Below are 22,386 nucleotides of genomic sequence, written 5' to 3'. Positions count from 1 at the left end.
AATCACCTCAGCTTGGGGTGTGTGAAGGTGACACACTTTCTTGACTCACGCACCACCACATTTAAAGTCCAAACGTGCCCTGAACCCTTCCTGATCATTTATGGCTTTCTGTGACCTTGGTGCAAAGGTCTGATGACATGAAATTGGAGGAGAGTCAAAGGGGCAGAGGTGAGGCACGGCTACAATAGCTGGCAGAGCACTCCTGGGCTCTCTGGTGCCAGGCTTCCACTCTGTACAGTTCACACCATTCTGGTGGCACTGCTTCTGCCCTTCCTGTGCCTCCTGAGCCTGGCTCCTGCCTGGAGGCTGCTGGTGATCCCCATGGAGGGCAGCCACTGGATCAGCATGAAAAACATGCTGATGGAGCTGAGCAAGAGAGGGCACCAAATCGTGGTCATCGCACCAGACAACAAAATCCTGATCGATTCCTCGGATGTCTATGAACTGAAAACCTACTCTGTGCCATTGATGACGGAAGACATGGAAGAACTGATACACTCCTTCAGTGCAAGAGTTTTTAGCCAAGAGCCTTTCCTGGTGAGATTCTGGAAGCGACTGGAAGATTACCGGAAGCCTTTTTCATGCTTCGTGCAAGTCCTTGCTGCACAACCAAGAGCTGTTGAAGTACATTGGAGAGGGTCACTTTGATGCCCTACTCACAGATCCTGTGTCACCCTGTGGGCAGATCATTGCCCTGCACTTCTCCATCCCCAGTGTTTTCTTCCTGCGGCTGGTTCCGTGTGCCTTGGAGGTTCGCGCGGCTCAGGGCCCGGACCCGCCATCCTACGTCCCACGCATGTTCTCGGAAAACAGCGACCACATGGCCTTCTCCCAGAGGGTCAAGAACTTCCTGATTGCCCTTTCCGAGTCCTTCATCTGCAATATTGCCTATACTCCCTTTGAGGAGCTGGCCTCAGAGTTCCTCCAAAAACCCATGACAATGACGGAGATTTTAAGTCACGGATCCATCTGGCTGAGGAGAATCGACTTTGTCTTTGAGTATCCCATGCCTGTCATGCCCAACATGGTTTTCATTGGAGGCATCCACTGTGGAGAGAAGAAGAAACCCTTGTCTCAGGTCAGAGGCTGGCAGCCTGGGAGAGGTCGTGACACACACCTGCATGGTCCAAGTGAGGTGTTTGAGAGGAATGTATCTTATGTCTTGGAGGGAGACTATTTACAAGAGCCTGAGGTGTTGGCACAAGGGCAGTGGCTTTAAGCTGCCAGAGGAAAGGACTAGAGGAAATATTGGGAAGAAGTTCTTCCCTGTGAGAGTGGGCAGGCCCCAGGTTGCCCAGAGAAGCTGTGGCTGCCTCACCCCTGGAAGTGTACATGGCCAGGTTGGACAGGGCTTGGAGCGACCTGGGTTAGTGGAAGGTGTTTCTGCCCATGTTGCGGGAAGTGGAATGGGATGCCCTTTAAGGTCCTTTTCAATCCAAACCATTCTGGGATTCTACCTAAGGATATTATTTCGTTTAGGACTTTCTGTACAGCCAATCCACATAAAAACCAGGTCAGGACCAGAAGATGTGATTCTACCTCCTTTCTTTAGGTCTGCCCAACATGGGGATTTTGTTTGGTGATGGCATCACATGCTATACTGTGTTTAATTCCAGCTTAAATCAGGCACTGAAATTCTCAGGCAGGAATTAATGCCAGAATGGGCTGGTGGATTATAACAACTCTTCCAATAATTCTTTGCCTCACGTAGAAGGCAGGAGAATATTTCTTCAAGACCATTAGCTGCTTATTTAGTCAGAAAAATACCTCAGTGGGTCATGTGCAAGACCATCATGTTCTCTGTTATGTACCAGCAGTTTTTGAGTCAAAGGCTCATATTTTGTGGTCTAACAGTTTCCATGAAAACCAGCTGAAATCTCATCTGCTATTTTAGGACACATCCAGTTATGATGGGGAAATTTTGATGGTTGTTGCTGGGGAATCTGTGGTCTTAAAAGCCCTCGATTAGCTCGCTGGTGGTCAGGATATATATTAGCTTCTTGCTGTATGTGATGTGCATTGTTGCTTGCTTGTGCTGTCAGTGGAACAGTCTCATGTGAAGCCAGGGATTAAGTGGAAGAGGAATAAAGGAGAAGGGAACTCTCCTCAGCAGTGATGGATCTGTAGTTAGTGTCATGCTGCTCTTTCAGCAATACATCATTTGGTTTCCTAAAAAGTTCTGTCTTTGTGAACATTATTTAAAAAATCAATAAACTCTCCTTTCTTCTTCCCTTGAACTTTTTTCACTTGCCAGCCTTTCCAAAGCCCTTAGAATGGATTCTTCCAGCCTAGCACCACTCTTACTCTTCCCTCAAATTCACAGGCTTTTGTGAACATGAATGAGAGAAACTTCACAAGAAAAGAGATTTGCTTTTCACACCTTCCCCTGAGCCAACCTTCCCTACCCTCAGGCTTTGCTTCACTCCTCGAACTTCCCTAGTTCACCTTCATTGAGTTGTTTGTTTCTGTTGCTCTGCTTTTGTAAAAAAGTCTCTTTCAAATTGTTACCAAGCCACACTTTTATCAGGGCAGTGCTTTTTCCGGTCTCTTCTGTCCATCACAGCTGCTTAACAGTTCCTCAGGGACGAAGCCAGGCAGATCCTCTGGGAAAGCAGCAGGACATCCTGCCTGCAGGCAAAAGCATGGAGCAGCTCCAGCGTGGAACCAACTCTTCTCTGAGGGCAAGGCTCCCTCTCTTTTGCTTTGTTTTTTTTCCTCCTAGGGGTAAAGATCATAGTCCAGCAGCAATATTTATTGCAGAAATACTGATTATTCGCTCCTGATTTCTTCCTATCTCTCCCAAAAGGAGAAAATTATGGAGAGAGATAGATCAGGATGAGAACAAGGACTAGGGTGTGTGACAGCATCAACCCAGTGGTTTTCCTTTACAGATGCAAACCCTCTGCTTCTCCAGTGGATTAATTCCTACCTGGTGGTGTTCCTGGTTCCAGTGCTGAGCTATATGTAAATCCCAGAGCCTCTTCCTCAGGGTTTACAAAGATATTGTGCTGTATAGTGGTGCACACTTTTATAATTTTAAACATGAACTCACCAAGCATTTCAGAACAGCTGTAAAATCCTTCTCAAAAGGAATAAAAAGTATTTTAATATCTGGTTTCAGCAAGGCTGGTTACTTCCAAGTCCCAGCACTATTCTCAGGGTTTTATTTTGGCAAAGCCTGGTTTTATTTTCAATCTAGCGTCAATCAGCACAGATTGAGGCAGAAGGGAGTTCCACTTACCAAGCCCAGTTCCACTCAACTCAAATTCATTAATCACTTAAATGGTTCATCAATGCCTTCAATGGTTACCAGTGAATGGTTCTGCTGGAAAAGCCAGGTCGTTAAGGGGGAATGTTGGAATCTGGCAGGGAGCTGTGGCTGTATTTAAAAGCTGCTAGGTTGGGGCAGATGAGCAGAATTTGGATTTCTGGGAACATGGCTCCTGTGGGTAAATACAGCTCCTCAGCTTCAGCAGGGATTCTGCTTTTTCTGTCCTTGCTGTGCTCAGCTTGTGGTGGGAAGCTGCTGGTGATGCCCATGGATGAGAGTTACTGGCTCAGCCTGCGCCTGCTGGTGGTCGCCCTCAGCCAGAAAGGCCACCAAATTGTCACCGTGCCACCAGAAGCAAACTTGGGCATGGAGGCATCTACATGTTACAGCTTCAAAAGGTATCCAGCGTGGTTATGCAGGGACGAGCTGAGAACACGTGTGCGCTCCCTTGGGAATGTTATAGGTGGATAATGAAATGATTGGCTCTCGCAATTTAGGGATAACTATTGTGTGAATATTAAGAAAAGCTTTAGTGATGTATAGTTATGTTATTGCAGTTTAGATGCCCTCTCTTCTCCCCATAGTTCCCTTTCCCCCCTGTGTTGTTGCCATCAGACAGCCTGGGCTGTCTAGGACAGGTACAAAGAAGCTGCACACGTGTCCCTTGCACGGGGCAGTTGGGAATGGCAAAGCTTGGTGCTTAGGGGGTGAGGCATGGCAACACCTGACCCTCAATCCAGTTACAGGAAAGCAGTCTGCACTGATAAATGGCAAAGAAGAGCTGACTGACAGACTTTGGGATGGGCCAGGGCTGGCTGATGTAACCCCCAGGGGTGTAAAAGATTGAGCACTTGTCTTGAAGATGAACCGGCCACATGGTATGCACGAGGGCAGTTCCCAGTGCTGCAGATTTTTCCTTATGTAGTCCTTTGTTGTATTTTTGTTAATGTTTAATAAACCTTTTTAAATTTTCAAAGTGAGCAGTTGTTTCTCACAGGAATGATCCTTTTGAAAGAAAACCTTTTCGTCAAAGAATTACTGCTGTCCTTAAAAAATTCCGGTTCACCTCCAACATCTAGGCCTCCTGCTGTGGCAGTCTGCTGTGCAACAAGGATCTGACACAGTATCTCCAAAGTTCTCGTGGATCCTCTTGTACCCTGTGGACAAATCCTGGCTCTGCATCTCTCAGTCCTGTTTTCTTTCTCCGGGGACTTCTTTGCAGTTTGGATTTGCAGGTTGTTCAGTGCCCAGATCTGCCTTCCTTCATCCCAAAAACACTCAGGGACAGCTCAGACCACATGGTGTTTACCCAGCATGTGGAAAACTCAGCTCTCAAGTTCATAGATTCCTTTCTTTGCCATTTTGCCTATTTCCCATTTAAACTTCGGGCCTCATATGTTCTTCACAGACAAGTAAGAATGGAGGAGCTCTTAAGCCATGGATCCATTTGCCTTGAAATAACAGATTTTGGGTTTGAGTATCCCATGCCAGTATGAGAAATGACTGCTCAACTTTAAAACATTTAAAAGGTTTATTAAACCTTAACAAAAAATACAACAAAAGGACTAAATAAGGAAAAATTACAGCACTCAGAGCCCCCATGATTATCACCCACATGCTCATCTACAAAATGGATGTTCTGCCTTTTATATCCTTAGCTCCTCCCAAAGTTTTGTCAGTCAAGTCTTTCTCTGCTGTCCATTGGTGGAGATCCCTTTCTTACATCTTGATTGGAGGTCAGATGTTGATATGCCATGCCTCCTGGTAACAAGCCAGCCTCCTCTAAATGCTGTCACTACTAAGGGTGTTACAAGGGGGAGGGGAAAGCGGACTATGGGAAGACGTATTACTGTAGCATTACAATACATTTTAACATCCACATAACATCTCTCAACTGTGAGAGCCAACTATTACATTACTTATCTATAACACCAGCGATTCCCAACATATTTTTATTGAAGGTATAAACTGCAGAAAGAAAAAGCCATTATCTCAGGTTCAGTGATTGCCGTGGTAGAATATATGGATGTTTAATGCTGTTGGAAAATGTTTTGCGTGTCTATAACTATGGCCATGAATTGGTTTTACGGTCGTAATTGATTCTTAAAAATGGAGAATCATTTTGGTTACTAGATCCACCCTTTCATAATTTAGAAATGAAGAATCATAATGCACCAAGTGGTAGATAATGTTCTGGTTGCTCTGGCAGCATCTGCATCTGCAAGAGCTCTATGCTGCCTTCCCTTTCGCTACAAAGGATGTGCCTAGAGCTGCAGTAGTTTGATAAATGTCCTTAAAAATATTCTGGTGTATGCTATCAACCACTACACTAAATTATTTTATTGTCAAAATTACTTCTATGCAATAATTTTCATGATTAGGATTTGTCTGCAAATCCTGTCTGTGCATTAATATTGTTTGCTTTCATGGCCCAGGGGCAAACACTTCCCAGACTGATGTAGAATGGTATTTCTGAGTTCCTGATTCAGTTTTAAGTACAGCTGACAAAAACCATGTCTGTGTCCTTCCTCCTTCCAGACCCTACTTCATCCTTCCAAAAAGAAGCCTTGCAGGGAAATGAACTTTGATAGTCAATTTTCCATCTTCCTCGCAGTGTCACAATATCAGACTGGTGAAGAATCCAGACCATTTCCTGTGTGAAGCTTTAATATTTTTTCTAATCTTCAGCAAATGGAAAACAATATGGAATGGCAGGAGAGGAGGAATTATCTTACATTAAAAATTCATGTTTGGAAAACTAATGATCTGTTAATTAGTTCTTTTGAGCAGACCACTTGTTGGAGGATCCCTCATTTACTTTAAATCATAGAATGTCTCCTAGGAAGGTCTGTTCCATGATCTTACCAGGCACAGAGGTGAGGTTGACAGGTTGGTACTTTCCTGGGGATTCCTTTCTGTCCTTTTTAAAGGTGGGTGCAATGTTTCCCTTTCCCCAGTCACAGTGACTTCACCTGACTTCCAGGAGTTTTCAAATGTCATGGAGAATACTTTGGCAACTCCATCAACCAATTCTTTTCAGGACTCTGGGATGCATCTCATGGGGCCCTGTGTGTTTGGGTCATCAGGTGCCCTTATTTTGGGTTCCTCAAGTGGTCACATGATCTTCTCTTACACTGAGTGGAATTTTGCTCCCCCAGCCACATCTTGCCATCCATCCATCCACTCAAGAGGTGTGGGAAGAGAGGTTGCCAGTGAAGGCTGAGGCAAGGAAAGTTTTTGAGTCCCTCAGCCTTTACTTTGTCCGTTGTTTCCAGCATCCTAGTCTTGCTTACTGGGGGGGAAAGACTTCCTTTGACCCTCCTGTTGTGGCCCTTCTTGTTGTTATTTTCACCCCTGGCCAAGTTCAGCTCCATCTGCACCTTGGACTTCCTGACTTCCTCCCTACATAACCAGGCAGCGTTCCTCCAACCCAGTGTTCCTCCAATAGAGAGAGGGGAGTGTTTCCCAGGGTAACTCTGGCCCTGATTTGTGTCTGCCAGATAAGATGATCCTTAACCTTTTCTGCTACCTTTGCCGTGTCCAGGTTTAAACATTTACCAAATGCAAATAAGTCTAAAGATCGTCCTTAAAAATCAGAGACAAGATCACTTAAAATCACAAAGCTGGGGAACGCTTTCTGTGAAGGCCCTCAGCTGATCCCTGCAGGAATGGCCCCAGGGCTCAGTGCTTCTCCACCAGCTGTGCTTCTGCTCCTGTCCCTGCTGGGTCTGGCTGCTGCTGGGAAGCTCCTGGTGGTGCCGGCAGATGGGAGCCACTGGCTCAGCATGCGGGAATTGCTGAACATGCTCCAGCAGAAGGGACATGAGGTGGTCGTGGTGGCACCTGAAGTGACTTTGCACATCAAACCATCAAAGAATTTTGTGATGAAAATGTACCCGGTACCCTACACACAGGAAGATTTGAAGAAACAATTCCAGGCATTTTTTCATTTTTCATTTGAACAAGGATCTTTTCTGGAAAGATTTGTTAAAGCATACCACGGTATCAAAAGAATCACTTACTTAGGGGTCTCTAGCTGTGGACATCTCCTGCAGAACAAGGAGCTCATCAGGTACCTTGAGGAGAGCAAGTTTGATGCCGTCCTTACAGACCCTGTCCTACTATGTGGAGCAATCCTGGCGAAGCACCTTTCCCTTCCTTCTGTCTATTTCTTACGAGGAATCCCGTGTGGGCTAGATTTTGATGCTACTCAGTGTCCCAGGCCTCCTTCCTATGTGCCCAGGGGATTTACACAATTTACAGACCACATGACCTTTTTCCAGCGAGTGAAGAATCTACTTCATGACATCCCAGATATTTTTCTCTGCGATTTTGCCTTTGAACCCTACTCAAAACTGGCTTCAGAGTTCCTGCAGCAAGACGTGGCTGTGCAGGATCTCTTACGCCAGGCTTCAGTTTGGCTCATGAGGTCAGATTTTGTTTTAGAGTACCCAAGGCCTTTGATGCCCAACATCATTCCAATTGGAGGAGTAAACTGTGCTCACAAGGAGCTGCCTCAGGTGGGTCACACTGTTTTAATTCATGCCATGATTGGTTTCTGTGTTCAGGAGGGGGGAATTTTTTTATGCAATAGGCACTGAGTTTCTGTTTCTGGTGAGTGAGATGAATCTTCATGAAAGGAACCATTTATCTCTCCTTCTTCCTGACTTCCACTTCGTGTACAGACAGCTGTTCCTTCTGGCTTTTAAAGAATGCTCTGTTGAAGGAAATCACCAGGGTTTTCTGGTGAAGGTCTGTGATGGGACATTGATTCCACCAGCAGAATGCCCAGCTCTGATGCCTGGAGCAGGTCTGATTTGACACATCCAGCAGGCCTTGACTGGCACTGATGGTTTGGGTTTGGGTGCAGCCTTGGTGATGATGCCAAACTTTGGGTTCCCTTGGATGCTGGCAAGAACCCTGTGCAGTGTTCCTCCTGGACAGCCTCCTCTGCTGCTCCAGGGGAGAGCCTGGTGAGTTCTTTTGGTGCCCTGGCTTTCTCTTCAGTCCTGTTCCTTAGGATTGATGTGTGCTGGGATAATGAAGCCCTGATCATGGCTATTCCACCCATCCCCAAGTGTGGAGGTGGCTGTGACATATGACAGACATCCCTGTGGACTGTGGGATTGGCCATGTGAGCTTTCACACAACTCCACCACTGCTGGACATCATGGGTGTGCTTTTGTCAGTGACAAAAAGGAAGCCAGAATTGGCCCAGAATTGTTCTGTGAAAAATCTCCCTCAAAGAGTGTTGTCAGAATTTGACACTGGCTAGAAGCTAGACACCCACAAAAAAACATTTACTCATTCTCTTCTGCTATATTGGAGCAGAGGCGAGGGAAAGGAAAGACAAAAGGGGATCATGAGTTGAGGTAAGGATTGGGAAGAAACACTTTAAGGGCAGAACCCCCTCAAAACTAAAAGGTATAAAGAAAAATTTATTAACAGAATTAAAAGAGGATAATGAGAACTAAAATAAACCTTTTGAATACCTTCCCCTGCACCCCTTGCCCTTCTTTCATTCCCACCAACATTGCAGAGAGACAAAACATGAGGGTTTTAGTCAGTTTGTCACTTCTAAAAATCTTTCTTCAGTTTGCTTAGGGAGAGGAGTATCTTCTGGCTATGCCATAGGGTCTTTTTCATGGAACAGTTCTCTGTGAACTTTTCCAACGTGGTTCTAATTTTCGCGAGTATCAGTCACGCCGCACCTGCTACAACATAAGTCCCTGCCATGGGCAAAGCAGTCTTCCTACAACTGTTTGCGTGGGTCATTTTTCTTCATATGCCATGTAGTCTTTTAAGGATGAGCTGTTCTACTTTGGAAGCAAGGGTCTTCTTTTTCTGCCTCTGGAAGCAAGGGTCTTCTTTTTCTGCCTCTGGAAGCAAGGGTCTTTTCTCTGTGTTCAAATTTCTCACTAGATCACAGCTTTTCAGCATCCACACACTCCAGCGTGAGCACTTTCTCGTGGGCTGCAGATGAACTCCCATGCACTTCATAAATTACAGGGAAACTGTTGTTTTTTAGACCTCGCCACAGCATGCAGAAGCATCTCAGCTCCAAGGCCTGGAGCACCTCCTCCACCCCCTCCCTCCTTTTCACCAACCTTAGTGTCGCCATGTTGTTCTCCTCACGTCTTCACTTCTCCCTTTTCTCTGACTCGCGAGAGAATTGCTGTCTGTATGTTCATTTCTTCTCATGTTCTATTAATTGAAAAGTTTCTATAGAGTCCTGCAGCACTCAGGTTGATCTCATCCGGGCCCTGCATTGAGGAATTGCTCGCCATGCCTCTCGCTGCTGGTCAAATGGTTGCCGCCAGCACCACACGAGCCCCACTGGCTGCTGGCTTCGCTCAGCGCCTCTCCTCATGCTGGTGAGGTCTTGGGGTCTTTTGGGTCGCTGTGACCCCGAGGTTGTTCAAAGTCTCTTTTCCCAGCCCGAGTGCTTGAAGAATGGGTTGGAGCTCTTCAGTTCTCGATCTCAAGGTTGTTTGTTATTTCTTATGTATAAAAAATTTTCTCCTGCTGAGTTCCATCCAGCAGGACAGTTCCAGGCACGCTGCCTGCCCCCGGGGCGGTGTTATGTCTTTATACTAAAAACTAGGTATACAATGTTTACAGTTACTTTCCAATAACTATCACCTGTGTTAGACAGTGAGCTTCTACTCTAAACCAATCTGTAAAGTGCCAACATCACAGCAGAAGATGGAGGCCAAGAAGAAGAAGGAGAAAGGCTGGACATGCCCAGTTCCCTCCATCTTGCCTCCTGAACCCCCCCCATACCAAAAACCCCAAAATCTACTTTTCCACCCCATGATAACTTCACTATTATTCTGCCTAAACTGTTGTGGCTTGCTGATCTTCATATAAGGTTGGTAATTTGCTCCACGGGTCATAATAAACCCACAGGTGTTTTGGGCTCTGTGCCAGGGCTTCTGAGCCCCCTGGCAGGGGTCTTGGCTGTCCTGGAGATCTGGAGGGATGTTCTGGGTTCCCACAGTGAGGCAGAGTGGAAATTTTCCAGGGTAGAAATCCATCTTGATTTAGGTGAAATGTACATCTTTGAGTTAAGTCTGTAGCTTGCTGTTTAGTCTGACTGCCTGTTCTCGCAAAAACCCTATGCTTGGAGACAATGCTTCAGCTGAAGGACAGAGGTAAGGTGGGAGGGGGATAAGGCAGAGCAGGGCAACCTGACCCAGGAGTTCTTTCTGATAAAGAAAAATTAGTGGCAAATGTCACACGAAATCAGTAGAATGAATGTGTATGAACCTATTGTGAAATTGCGTGCATATGTATTTGAGAGGGAGATAGAAAAGGATCTGGAGTTCCCAGAGGTACGCATGTCATTTTAGGGGAGTGACACATGGGTCCAGAGCTGTGATAAACACACCGGCTTTACAACTTTCACAAAAGTTGTGGAGTTTGTTTGCTTCCGCAAATCACCGGTGCCAAAAAGGAAAAGCCGCTGCCGCCACTCCTGTCTCTTCTACCCACAGAGCATTGGCTGGCTGAACGTGGCCAAGGAAGCACAGCTCACTGCAGATGATGCTGGCATAGCCCTGGCTGCATGAGCGCTCCTGACCTGAGTGCATGGTATCAGCCGTGTGGCCACTCTCAGCACCAGGGTGGCCACACCTGTGGCATGGCCCTGGCCAGGCTGGGAAGGACCCCAGTGGCCCCCTCACTACCCCTGGTAGGAGAGGAGGAAAGAGGACTTGCACGCATTTTCTACTTCTTAGTTATATCCTCTCAGAACCGCCACTAACTTCTCAAATTGGACCAGCCAATGTGTCAATGGTCAGAGCCTTCAGGGATTGGCTCTGCTGGACTGAGTAGAAGCTTTGATGAGTTTCTCTCTCAGAAGTATCCTCTCTGGCTTCTCTGCCCCCACTAAAAGCCAGATTGTGTTAAACTAACACAAGTGTTCATAAATCTCTTCTCATAAACCTGGCATCATCCTTCCACCTCTCCTGTTTTCTCAGGCAGGAAACCATCTTAAAGGGCTGTTCCACAGCTGCCATAGGGTCTGTGTCTCCTAGAGATGAGATGGAAAGGGTGAGAGAGGGGCAAGAGGCCTTGATTGGGGGAAAGGAGAAGCCTGTGCTGGTCCCAAGGGTGATGTGCATGGGACACATCTCCTACATGTGGCACATCTCCTGAACATGCAGAAGTTCCAGCCAGAGGGAAAGGACCAAAGTGCAGTCCCAGAGCCACAAATGTCTCCTTCCTGGGGCACTCTTTACTGTTCCTGTGATAGAGATAGATGGAAGTTATCTGCCCATATGGACTTGGCAGGAGTTCCATGCTTGTTCTGCAGCCTTTTATCATAACAGGGATTACACATTCACAGCCCAGCGCATAAAATAAGGATCCACAGCTGGGCTGTGCCACAGATTGCTGAGAAGCGCAGAGCAAGTGCCGGTGTTGCTGCAGGTTCCCTTCTTTGGAAGGACTCAGCTGATCCCTGCAGGAATGGCCCTGGGGCTCAGTGCTTCTCCACCAGCTGTGCTTCTGCTCCTGTCCCTGCTGGGTCTGGCTGCTGCTGGGAAGCTCCTGGTGGTGCCAGTGGATGGGAGCCACTGGCTCAGCCTGCGGCGGGGAGGCTCGTGGTGGTGCCAGGGGATGGGAGCCACTGGCTCAGCATGCGGGAGGTGCTGGACATGCTCCAGCAGAGGGGACATGAGGTGGTCGTGGTGGCACCTGAAGTGACTTTGCACATCAAACCATCAAAGAACTTTGTGATGAAAATGTACGCAGTCCCCTACACAAAGGAAGAGTTGGAGAAAGATTTTAAGGCATTTTTTGATCTTGCATTTGAGGAAGGAACTTTCTTTGAAAGATTTTTTCACAAACTTGAAGCTATGAAAAGAATCACTAACTTTGGGGTCACCAGCTGTGAGCAGCTGCTGCAAAACAAAGAGCTCATCAGGTACCTTGAGGAGAGCAAGTTTGATGCCGTCCTTACAGACCCTGTAGCACCTTGTGGGGTGATCCTGGCTGAGCATCTTTCCCTGCCTTCTGTCTATTTCTTACGAGGAATCCCATGTGGGTTAGATTTTGAAGCCACTCAGTGTCCCAATCCTCCTTCCTATGTGCCCAGGACATTTTCACAACTGACAGACCAAATGACATTTTTCCAGCGAGTGAAGAATCTGCTCTTTGACACCCAAAACCTTTTCCTCTGTAATTTTGCCTATGATCCATTCACAAAACTGGCTTCAGAGTTCCTGCAGCGGGAGGTGACTGTGCAGGATCTCTTACGCAAGGGCTCTGTTTGGCTCCTGAGGTTGGATTTTGTGCTAGACTACCCAAGGCCTTTGATGCCCAACATCATTCCAATTGGAGGAGTAAACTGTGCTCACAAGGAGCTGCCTCAGGTGGGTCACACTGTTTTTAATCCGTGCCTTGATTGATTTCTGTGTTCAGGAGGGTGGAATTCCGTGTTGCAATAGGAACCGAGTTTCTGTTTTGGGTGAGTGAGCTGAATCCTCTTGAAAGGAACTGGTTTTCACTCACTTCTGATTTTCCACATCCTGTGTAGGCAGGTGTTCCTTCTGGCTTTGAAATGGTTCTCAGTTGAAGGCAATCACCAGGGTCTTCTGGTGAAGGTCTGTGATGGCTGATGATGCCACCAGCAAACAGGTTGTGAAGGTCTGTGATGGCTGTTGATGCCACCAGCAAAGAGATTGTCAGAATTCATAAACAGTAAGACAAACCGTAGGGTTCCATTAATGACCAGCTCCAATGGGATGTCCCATAGATTGTTAAAAACTCTTCCCTGGCTCCAAATCCCAGCCCTGATGCCTGGAGCAGGTCTGATTTGACACATCCAGTACAGCTTGACTGGCAGTGAGGGTTTGGGTGCAGCCTTGTGCATGATACCAACTGCTCCAATGTGCTGCGTGCTTGGGTTTCCTGGGATGCTGGCAAGAGCCCTGTGAATGTTCCTCCTGGACAGTTTACTGTTCTTCTCTAGGGGAGAGCCTGGAGAGTTGGGAAAGTACTTTTGGTGCCCTGGCTTTCTCTTCATTCATATTCCATAGGAGTTGTGTGGTGCAGGGCAGGATCACAAAGCCCAACACGTGGCAATTCCACCCAGCTTGAAGTACAGAGGTAGCTGTGACAATTCACAGACATCCCCATGTAGAATGGGATTGGCCACCTGAGCATTCACACAACTCCACCACTGCTGGACATCATGGGGGCTTTGTCAGGGATCAAACCAAGGCCAGAATTAGGCTCTGAAATGTTCTGTGCAAAGTCACTCTCCAAGAGTGTTTGTAAATCTCTGCTCAGAACCCTGGCATCATCCTTCCATCTCTTCAGTCTTCTCAGGCTGGAGAGCTGTTCCACAGCTGCTGTAGGGTTTGGGTCTCCTAGAGATGAGTTTTCCAAGAGAGAGGGAGAGAGGACAGTCCTGGCCTGGAGGGAAGGAGAATCTCTGCTGGTTGGAAAAATAACGTGCATGTCCTGCATGTGACACATCTCAGAATTTCCAGCCAGAGGGCAGGAACAAAAGTGCAGCTCCCTCTGCCTTCTTAGGGCACCCTTTACTGTTCCTCTGATAGAGATAGATGGGAGTTACCTGGTCATTCTGTGGACTTGGCAGGAATCCCATGCTTGTTCTGCAGGCTTTTATCACACTAGGGATTACACATTTACCACACAGCACATAAATAAAGATCCACATCTGGGCTGTGCCACACATAATTTCAAAGTGCAGAGCAAGCCCCAGTGTTGCTGCAGGTTCCCTTCCTTGGAAGGACTCAGCTGATCCCTGCAGGAATGGCCCCGGGGCTCAGTGCTTCTCCACCAGCTGTGCTTCTGCTCCTGTCCCTGCTGGGTCTGGCTGCTGCTGGGAAGCTCCTGGTGGTGCCAGTGGATGGGAGCCACTGGCTCAGCATGCGGGAGGTGCTGGACATGCTGAGGCAGAAGGGACACGAGGTGGTCGTGGTGGCACCTGAAGTGACATTGCACATCAAACCATCAAAGAATTTTGTGATGAAAATGTACCCGGTCCCCTTCACACAGGAAGAGATGGAGAAAGATTTCAAGGCGTTCTTCCAGGTTTCATTTGAAGAGGGATCTTTTTTTGAAAGATTTTTTAAAGTGTACAGAGGTTTGAAAAGAATCACTGATTTGGAGTTCTCCAGCTGTGAGCAGCTCTTGCAAAACAAGGAGCTCATCAGGTACCTCGAGGAGAGCAAGTTTGATGCCATCCTTACAGACCCTTTTGTACCCTGTGGGGTGATCCTGGCTGAGCATCTTTCCCTGCCTTCTGTCTATTTCTTACGAGGAATCCCGTGTGGGTTAGATTTTGAAGCCACTCAGTGTCCCAAGCCCCCTTCCTACGTCCCCAGGATATTAACAGACCTTACAGACCGTATGACCTTTCTCCAGCGAGTGAAGAATCTGCTCTTTGACATCCCAAATGTTTTCCTCTGTGATTTTGTCTTTGAACCCTACTCAAAACTGGCTTCAGAGTTCCTGCAGCAGGAGGTGACTGTGCTGGATCTCTTACGCAAGGGCTCTGTTTGGCTCCTGAGGTTGGAGTTTGTCCTAGACTACCCAAGACCCTTAATGCCCAACATCATTCCAATTGGAGGAGTAAACTGTGCTCACAAGGAGCTGCCTCAGGTGGGTCTTAATCTGTGCCTTGATTGATTTCTGTGTTCAGGAGGGTGGAATTCTGTGTTGTGATAGAAATCCAGTTCCCATTTCTGGTGAGTGAGGTGAATCCTTAGCAAAGGAACTGTTTTTCTCTCACATCTGGTTTACCACATCCTGTGTAGGCAGCAGCCTCTTCTGGCTTTTAATTGGTGCTCAGTTGTAGGTAACACCAGGGTCTTCTAGTGGAGGTTTTGGTGGGACATTGATTGCACCAGCCACGGGATTGTTGAAATTTGTGGATCTTAAGACAAAATGCTGGGTTTCTTTAAGGAGCAGTTCCCATTGGCACTCCCATAATAGCTTGGCAACTCTTTTTTGATTGACAAGCCCAGTGCTGTTCCTGTAGTAGGTCTGATTTAACACATCCAGCAGGCCTTGGCTTGCACAGATGGTTTGGGTGCAGCCTTGGAGATGATGCCAAACTTTGGGTTCCCTTGGATGCTGGCAAGAGCCCTGGGCAGTGTTCCTCCTGGACAGCCTCCTCTGCTGCTCCAGGGGAGAGCCTGGCAAGTTGAGTGAGTGCTTTTGGTGCCCTGGCTTTTTCTTTAGTCCTGTTCCTTAGGATTGGTGTGACGTGGGCTGGGATAATGAAGTCCAATATGTGGCAATTCCACCTATCCCCAAGTGTGGAGGTGGCTGTGACACCTGAGAGACATCCCTGTACACACTGGGAGTGGCCACGTGGGCTTTCACACAACTCCACCACTGCTGGACAACATGGGTGCTTTGTCTGTGACTAAAACAATACTAAAATTAGGCCCTGAATTGTTCTGCAAAAAGTCTCCCTCAAAAGTGCTCCTAAATCTCTGTCAAACCTCCTAGCTCACAAAGCCAACCCCGGCAATTCCTTGAGGCAAGTCTGGGGCACTGGAAGTGCTACTTGATGTAGATCACATATCCTGCAGAAACCTGGCATCGTCCTTCCATCTTCTGTCTCCTCAGTCTAGAAACCATGTTAAAGGGCTGTTCCACAGCTGCTGTGGGGTCTGGGTCTCCTAGAGATGAGTTTTCCAAGAGAGAGGGAGAGGGGACAGACCGTGCCTGGGGGAAAGGAGAAGCCTCTGTAGGTCTGAGTGGTGATGTGTATGTGACACATCTCCTGCACGTGACACATCTGCTAAAAATGCAGAAGGTCCAGAGGGAAAGAACCAAAGTACATTCCCAGAGCCACACCTGCCTCCTTCCTGGGGCATTCTTTTACTATTGCTCTGACAGAGAGAAGGTGGAGTTATCTGATGATTCTATGAACTTGGCAGGAATCCCATATTTGCTCTGCAGTTTTTTATTGTATCTGGGATTACACATTCACCACCCTGCCCATTGAATACGGATCCACAGTTGGGCTGTGCCACAGATCTTTTGAAAGTGCGGAGCACGCACCGGAGCTCCAGTGCTGCCGCGGGTGGAAGGACTCAGCTGATCCCTGCAGGAATGGCCCCGGGGCTCAGTGCTTCTCCACCAGCTGTGCTTCTGCTCCTGTCCCTGCTGGGTCTGGCTGCTGCTGGGAAGCTCCTGGTGGTGCCGGCAGATGGGAGCCACTGGCTCAGCATGCGGGAGGTGCTGGACATACTGAGGCAGAAGGGACATGAGGTGGTCGTGGTGGCACCTGAAGTGACATTGCACGTCAAGCCATCAAAGAACTTTGTGATGAAAATGTACTCAGTCCCCTTCACACAGGAAGAGTTGGAGAAAGCATTCAAGGCATTTTTTCGTGGTTCATTTGAAGAAGGTTGGATTTTGAAGAGATTATTGAAAGCGCACCAGGGTATGAAAACCCTCAGTAACTGTTGGGTCACCAGCTGTGAGCGGCTGCTGCAAAACAAAGAGCTCATCAGGTACCTTGAGGAGAGCAAGTTTGATGCCATCCTTACAGACCCTGTAGCAACTTGTGGGCTGATCCTGGCTGAGCATCTTTCCCTTCCTTCTGTCTATTTCTTACGAGGAGTCCCATGTGGGTTAGACTTAGATGCCAGGCTGTGTCCCAGTCCTCCTTCCTACATCCCCAGGGCATTTTCAGACCTTACAGACCGCATGACCTTTCTCCAGCGAGTGAAGAATCTGCTCTTTGACATCCCAAATGTTTTCCTCTGTGATTTTGCCTTTGAACCCTACTCAAAACTGGCTTCAGAGTTCCTGCAGCGGGAGGTGACTGTGCAGGATCTCTTACGCAAGGGCTCTGTTTGGCTCCTGAGGTCAGAATTTGTGCTGGAGTACCCAAGGCCCTTGATGCCCAACATCATTCCAATTGGAGGAGTAAACTGTGCTCACAAGGAGCTGACTCAGGTGGGTCTTAATTCGTGCCTTGATTGATTTCTGTGTTCAGGAGGGTGGAATTCTGTGTTGTGATAGAAATCAAGTTCCCATTTCTGGTGAGTGAGGTGAATCCTTAGCAAAGGAACTGTTTTTCTCTCATTTCTTGCTGTCTTTCCACATCTTGTGTAGGCAGTTGTTTCTTCTGGCTTTTAATTAGTGCTCAGTTGCAGGTAAACACCAGGGCCTTCTAGTGACCCTGTACTAAGGACCTGTGATGGGACATTGATTCTGCCAGCCAAAGGGATTCTGAGAATTTGTGGATAGTAGAACAAAGTTTTGAATTTGTATAATGAGCAGTTCCAATGGGATCTTCCAGAGAAACTTAAAAACAGTTTTCTGACTCCAAAGCCCAGCTCTGATTTCCGGAGCAGGTCTGATTTGACACATCCAGCACGCCTTGACTGGCACTGAGGGATTAGCTGCAGTCTTGCCCATGATACCAACCAGTCAAATATGCCATGTGGTCGGGTTCCCTGAGATGCGGGCAAGAGCCCTGGGCAGTGTTCCTCCTGGAGCACCTCCTCTGCTGCTCCAGGGGAGAGCCTGGTGAATTGGTGCGAACTTTTAATGCCCTGTCTTTCTTTTCATTCATATTCCTTAGGATTTGTGTGGTGTAGGGTGGGATCCCAAAGCTGCTCTGGCAATTCCACCCATCCCCGGGTGTGGGGGTGGCTATGACATTTGACAGATATCCCTGTGCACACTGGGATTGGCCACATGAGCATTCCCACAACTCCACCACTGCTGGACACCATGGGTGCTTTGTCAGTGACTAAACAATGCCAGAATTAGGCCCTGAATTGTTCTGCAAAAAGTCTCCCTCAAAAGTGCTCATAAATCTCTGCTCAAACCTCCTAGCTCACAAAGCCAACCCCGGCAATTCCTTGAGGCAGGTCTGGGGCACTGAAAGTGCTGCTTGATGTAGATCACATATCCTGCAGAAACCTGGCATCGTCCTTCCATCTTCTCTGTCTCCTCAGTCTAGAAACCATGTTAAAGGGCTGTTCCACAGCTGCTGTGGGGTCTGGGTCTCCTAGAGATGAGTTTTCCAAGAGAGAGGGAGAGGGGACAGACCGTGCCTGGGGGAAAGGAGAAGCCTCTGTAGGTCTGAGTGGTGATGTGCATGGGACACATCTCCTACACATGACACATCTCCTGAACATGCAGAAAGTCCAGCCAGAGGGAAAGAACCAAAGAGCATTCCCAGAGCCACACCTGCCTCCTTCCTGGGGCACTCTTTACTGTTCCTCTGATAGAGATAGATGGGAGTTATCTGGGCATTCTGTGGACTTGGCTGGAATCCCATGCTTGCTCTGCAACCTTTTATCATATCAGGGATTACACATTCACTGCCCACCCCTTAAATAAAGATCCACACTTGGGCTGTGCCACAGATCCTTTGAAAGTGCACAGCGGGTGCTGTAGCTACGGTGCTCTTGGGGATTTCCTTCCCTGGAGGCCCTCAGCTGATCTCTGCAGGAATGGCCCCGGGACTCAGTGCTTCTCCACCAGCTGTGCTTCTGCTCCTGTCCCTGCTGGGTCTGGCTGCTGCTGGGAAGTCATGGTGGTGCCAGGGGAGGGGAGCCACTGGCTCAGCATGCGGGAGGTGCTGAACATGCTCCAGCAGAAGGGACATGAGGTGGTCGTGGTGGCACCTGAAGTGAGTTTGCACATCAAACCATCAAAGAACTTTGTGATGAAAATGTACTCAGTCCCCTTCACACAGGAAGAGATGGAGAAAGATTTCAAGGTGTTTATACATGCTTCAATAGAAGAAGGATCTTTTCTGGAAAGATTTTTTAAATTGTACCAACATATGAAAAGACTCGGTAATTTATCAGTCAGCAGTTGTAAACATCTCCTGCAAAACAAAGAGCTCATCAGGTACCTTGAGGAGAGCAAGTTTGATGCCGTCCTTACAGACCCTGTAGCACCTTGTGGGGTGATCCTGGCTGAGCATCTTTCCCTGCCTTCTGTCTATTTCTTACGAGGAATCCCATGTGGGTTAGATTTTGAAGCCACTCAGTGTCCCAATCCTCCTTCCTATGTGCCCAGGACATTTTCACAACTGACAGACCAAATGACATTTTTCCAGCGAGTGAAGAATCTGCTCTTTGACACCCAAAACCTTTTCCTCTGTAATTTTGCCTATGATCCATTCACAAAACTGGCTTCGGAGTTCCTGCAGCGGGAGGTGGCTGTGCAGGATCTCTTACGCAAGGGCTCTGTTTGGCTCCTGAGGTTGGAGTTTGTCCTAGACTACCCAAGACCCTTAATGCCCAACATCATTCCAATTGGAGGAGTAAACTGTGCTCACAAGGAGCTGCCTCAGGTGGGTCACGTTTTGTTTTTAATTTGTGCTGTCATGAAATTTCTGTGTTCAGGAGGCTTGAACCTTGTGTTGCAGATGGGAATTGACTTCCCATGATGTGTGTTTGGATGAATGTTCCTGAATTTTCCTGTCCCGTTCCATTTGTAGGCAGCTGTCCTACACCTTCTCAGCTCTAAAGTGTGCTCTGCATTTGCTGCTTTCATTTCATGTACTACTCAGAGGCACTTTGTGTGACTTTGTGTAACTTAGTAGTCTCTTAGTGAGTGACGAACGAGTCTGGTGGGCTGTCAAAGCCTTGCAGTCAGGTGCAATCCATTATTAGCAAATGGTTGTAGTTGGGCCTGTTGCTTACTGAGAAATGCACCTGAAACTTCTGTCCTTGTTGCATCTTTATGTCCTTCTTTGCCAGTGACTTTTTTGTGCTTCTTCAGACGGGTATTTCCAAAGCTGTAAACTGGAGGAAGGTGGCAGGCTGGGGGCTCTCAACTTGAGAAGCAGCCCCTCTGTTGGCTGGCAGATCTAGGAAAATTTTGCCTTGGTGAGGATGGCTGTGTGAGATGTAACAGCAAATTTCAGAGGTCTCAAGGGGCTACAGTGGCTTGGCAGGTAGTGCTCAAATGTGTCAAAAGTGCCAAATGTTTTTTAATAAACACAAGGCTTATCGGTTTCTTCCCCAATATTTATCAGCTGCCTGAACTTTGTGGCTGGTTATGCAGTCTTTTATCACACCTGTGATTACACATTTACTACAGAGCAGATAAAGCAAGGATACAAAGTTGGGCTGTGGCACAGATTGCTGAGAAGCGCGGAGCGAGCGCCGGAGCTTCTGTGCTGCCGCGGGTTTCCTTCCCTGGAGGCCCTCAGCTGATCCCTGCAGGAATGGCCCTGGGGCTCAGTGCTTGTCCCCCTGCTGTGCTTCTGCTCCTGTCCCTGCTGGGTCTGGCTGCTGCTGGGAAGCTCCTGGTGGTGTCGGTGGACGGGAGCCCCTGGTTCAGCATACGGGAGGGGCTGCACATGCTCCAGCAGAAGGGACACGAGGTGGTCGTGGTGGCACCTGAAGTCTCCTTGCACGTCAAGCCATCAGAGAACTTTGTGATGAAAATGTACCCGGTCACCTACACACAGGAAGATATGGACAATGCATTCAAGGCATTTTTTAATATTACATTTGAAGATGGATCTTTTTTTGAAAGATTGTTTAAAGTAGTAGAAGGTATGAAAAGATTCACTGATTTTTGGTTCTCCGGCTGTAGACATCTCCTGCAAAACAAAGAGCTCATGAGATATCTTGAGGAGAGCAAGTTTGATGCCATCCTTACAGATCCTGTAGTACCTTGTGGGGTGATCCTGGCTGAGCATCTTTCCCTTCCTTCTGTCTATTTCTTTCGAGGAATCCCATGTGGGTTAGATTTTGAAGCCACTCAGTGTCCCAATCCTCCTTCCTATGTGCCCAGGACATTTACACACTTCACAGACCAAATGACATTTTTCCAGCGAGTGAAGAATCTGCTCTTTGACACCCAAAACCTTTTCCTCTGTAATTTTGCCTATGACCCATTCTCAAAACTGGCTTCAGAGTTCCTGCAGCGGGAGGTGGCTGTGCAGGATCTCTTACGCAAGGGCTCTGTTTGGCTCCTGAGGTCGGAATTTGTGCTGGACTACCCAAGACCCTTGATGCCCAACATCATTCCAATTGGAGGAGCAAACTGTGCTCACAAGGAGCTGACTCAGGTGGGTTGCACTTTGATTTTAATTTGTGCTGTGATGGATTTCTGTGTTCAGGAGGCTTGAACCTTGTGTTGCAGATGGCAATTGACTTCCCATGATGTGTGGTTGGATTAATGCTCCTGAATATTTCTCTCCCTTTCCATTTGTAGGCAACACTCCTGTTCTTTCTCACCTCTAAAGTGTGTTCTGCATTTGCTGCTTTCATTTCACGTATTCAGAACCACTTTGTGTGACTTTGTGTAACTTGGTACTCTGTTAGTGAGTGACAAACGCGTCTGGTAGGCTGTCAAAGCCTTGCAGTCAGGTGCAATGCCTTATTAACAAATTGTTGTAGTTGGGTCTGGTGTTTACTGAGAAATGCACCTCAGGCTTCTGTCCTTGTTGTCTCTCTACGTTCTTCTTTGTGGTGAATTTTTGTGCTTCTTCAGCCGGGTATTTCCAAAGCTGGAATGTGTAGAAAGGTGGCAGGCTGGGGGCTCTCAAGTTGAGAAGCAGCCTCTCTGTTTGCAGGTAGATCTAGGAAAATTTTGCCTTGGTGTTGATGGCTGTTTGCAGTCTAGCAGCAAATTCCAGGACTCTGAAGGGGCTTTGTTGGGTTGGCACATGGCGCTCAAAGGTGAAAGGGCTGCCAAGATTTTTTTAACGGAAACAGAAGGCTTATCTGTTGCGTCCCCCACATTTTTAGGTACCTGAACTTTGCTGCTGGTTATGCAGTCTTTTATCACACCTGTGATTACACATTTACTACAGAGCAGATAAAGCAAGGATACAAAGTTGGGCTGTGGCACAGATTGCTGAGAAGCGCGGAGCGAGCGCCGGAGCTCCTGTGCTGCCGCGGGTTTCCTTCCCTGGAGGCCCTCAGCTGATCCCTGCAGGAATGGCCCTGGGGCTCAGTGCTTGTCCCCCTGCTGTGCTTCTGCTCCTGTCCCTGCTGGGTCTGGCTGCTGCTGGGAAGCTCCTGGTGGTGTCGGTGGACGGGAGCCCCTGGTTCAGCATACGGGAGGGGCTGCACATGCTCCAGCAGAAGGGACACGAGGTGGTCGTGGTGGGACCTGACGGCTCCCTGCACGGC

The 22,386-nt window shown here is 47.9% G+C and overlaps 7 protein-coding genes across 7 annotated transcripts in view; all 7 read left to right on the top strand.

Moving 5' to 3' along the window:
• Window positions 1-321: 321 nt before the first annotated feature.
• On the top strand, window positions 322-4,350 carry LOC115948937 (UDP-glucuronosyltransferase 1-5-like). Its single transcript, XM_031064813.1, has 4 exons — window positions 322-507; window positions 563-1,130; window positions 3,510-3,669; window positions 4,269-4,350. The coding sequence occupies exons 1-4, from the start codon at window positions 322-324 to the stop codon at window positions 4,348-4,350; spliced, it is 996 nt and encodes a 331-aa protein (XP_030920673.1).
• Window positions 4,351-6,939: 2,589 nt separating this feature from the next.
• Window positions 6,940-22,386, top strand: part of LOC102043266 (UDP-glucuronosyltransferase 1-1-like) — a 32,406-nt gene continuing 16,959 nt past the window's right edge. The window contains exon 1 of the mRNA XM_014311035.2: window positions 6,940-7,791. Coding sequence (XP_014166510.1) covers window positions 6,940-7,791 — 852 coding nt within the window. The remainder of the gene's footprint in view (window positions 7,792-22,386) is intronic.
• LOC102044266 (UDP-glucuronosyltransferase 1-1-like) lies at window positions 10,525-12,851 on the top strand. Its single transcript, XM_014311032.2, has 3 exons — window positions 10,525-10,605; window positions 11,860-12,648; window positions 12,813-12,851. The coding sequence occupies exons 1-3, from the start codon at window positions 10,525-10,527 to the stop codon at window positions 12,849-12,851; spliced, it is 909 nt and encodes a 302-aa protein (XP_014166507.2).
• LOC102044098 (UDP-glucuronosyltransferase 1-1-like) lies at window positions 14,057-14,935 on the top strand. The gene has a single exon (XM_005430461.1). The coding sequence runs from the start codon at window positions 14,057-14,059 to the stop codon at window positions 14,933-14,935; it is 879 nt and encodes a 292-aa protein (XP_005430518.1).
• LOC102043925 (UDP-glucuronosyltransferase 1-1-like) lies at window positions 16,373-17,251 on the top strand. Its single transcript, XM_005430460.1, has one exon. It carries the CDS (start codon window positions 16,373-16,375, stop codon window positions 17,249-17,251), a length of 879 nt encoding a protein of 292 aa, XP_005430517.1.
• LOC102043764 (UDP-glucuronosyltransferase 1-1-like) lies at window positions 18,736-19,682 on the top strand. Its single transcript, XM_014311031.1, is given in 3 exon segments — window positions 18,736-18,811; window positions 18,814-19,586; window positions 19,662-19,682. Coding segments are annotated over 3 exon segments (870 nt in total).
• On the top strand, window positions 20,466-21,377 carry LOC102043602 (UDP-glucuronosyltransferase 1-1-like). The gene has a single exon (XM_014311030.1). It carries the CDS (start codon window positions 20,466-20,468, stop codon window positions 21,375-21,377), a length of 912 nt encoding a protein of 303 aa, XP_014166505.1.

Source organism: Geospiza fortis, unplaced genomic scaffold (assembly GCF_000277835.1).
Source record: "Geospiza fortis unplaced genomic scaffold, GeoFor_1.0 scaffold400, whole genome shotgun sequence".
Classification (NCBI taxonomy): domain Eukaryota; kingdom Metazoa; phylum Chordata; class Aves; order Passeriformes; family Thraupidae; genus Geospiza; species Geospiza fortis.
Note: the sequence above shows the minus strand (reverse complement) of the source record. Positions and strands in the feature narration are given on the sequence as shown.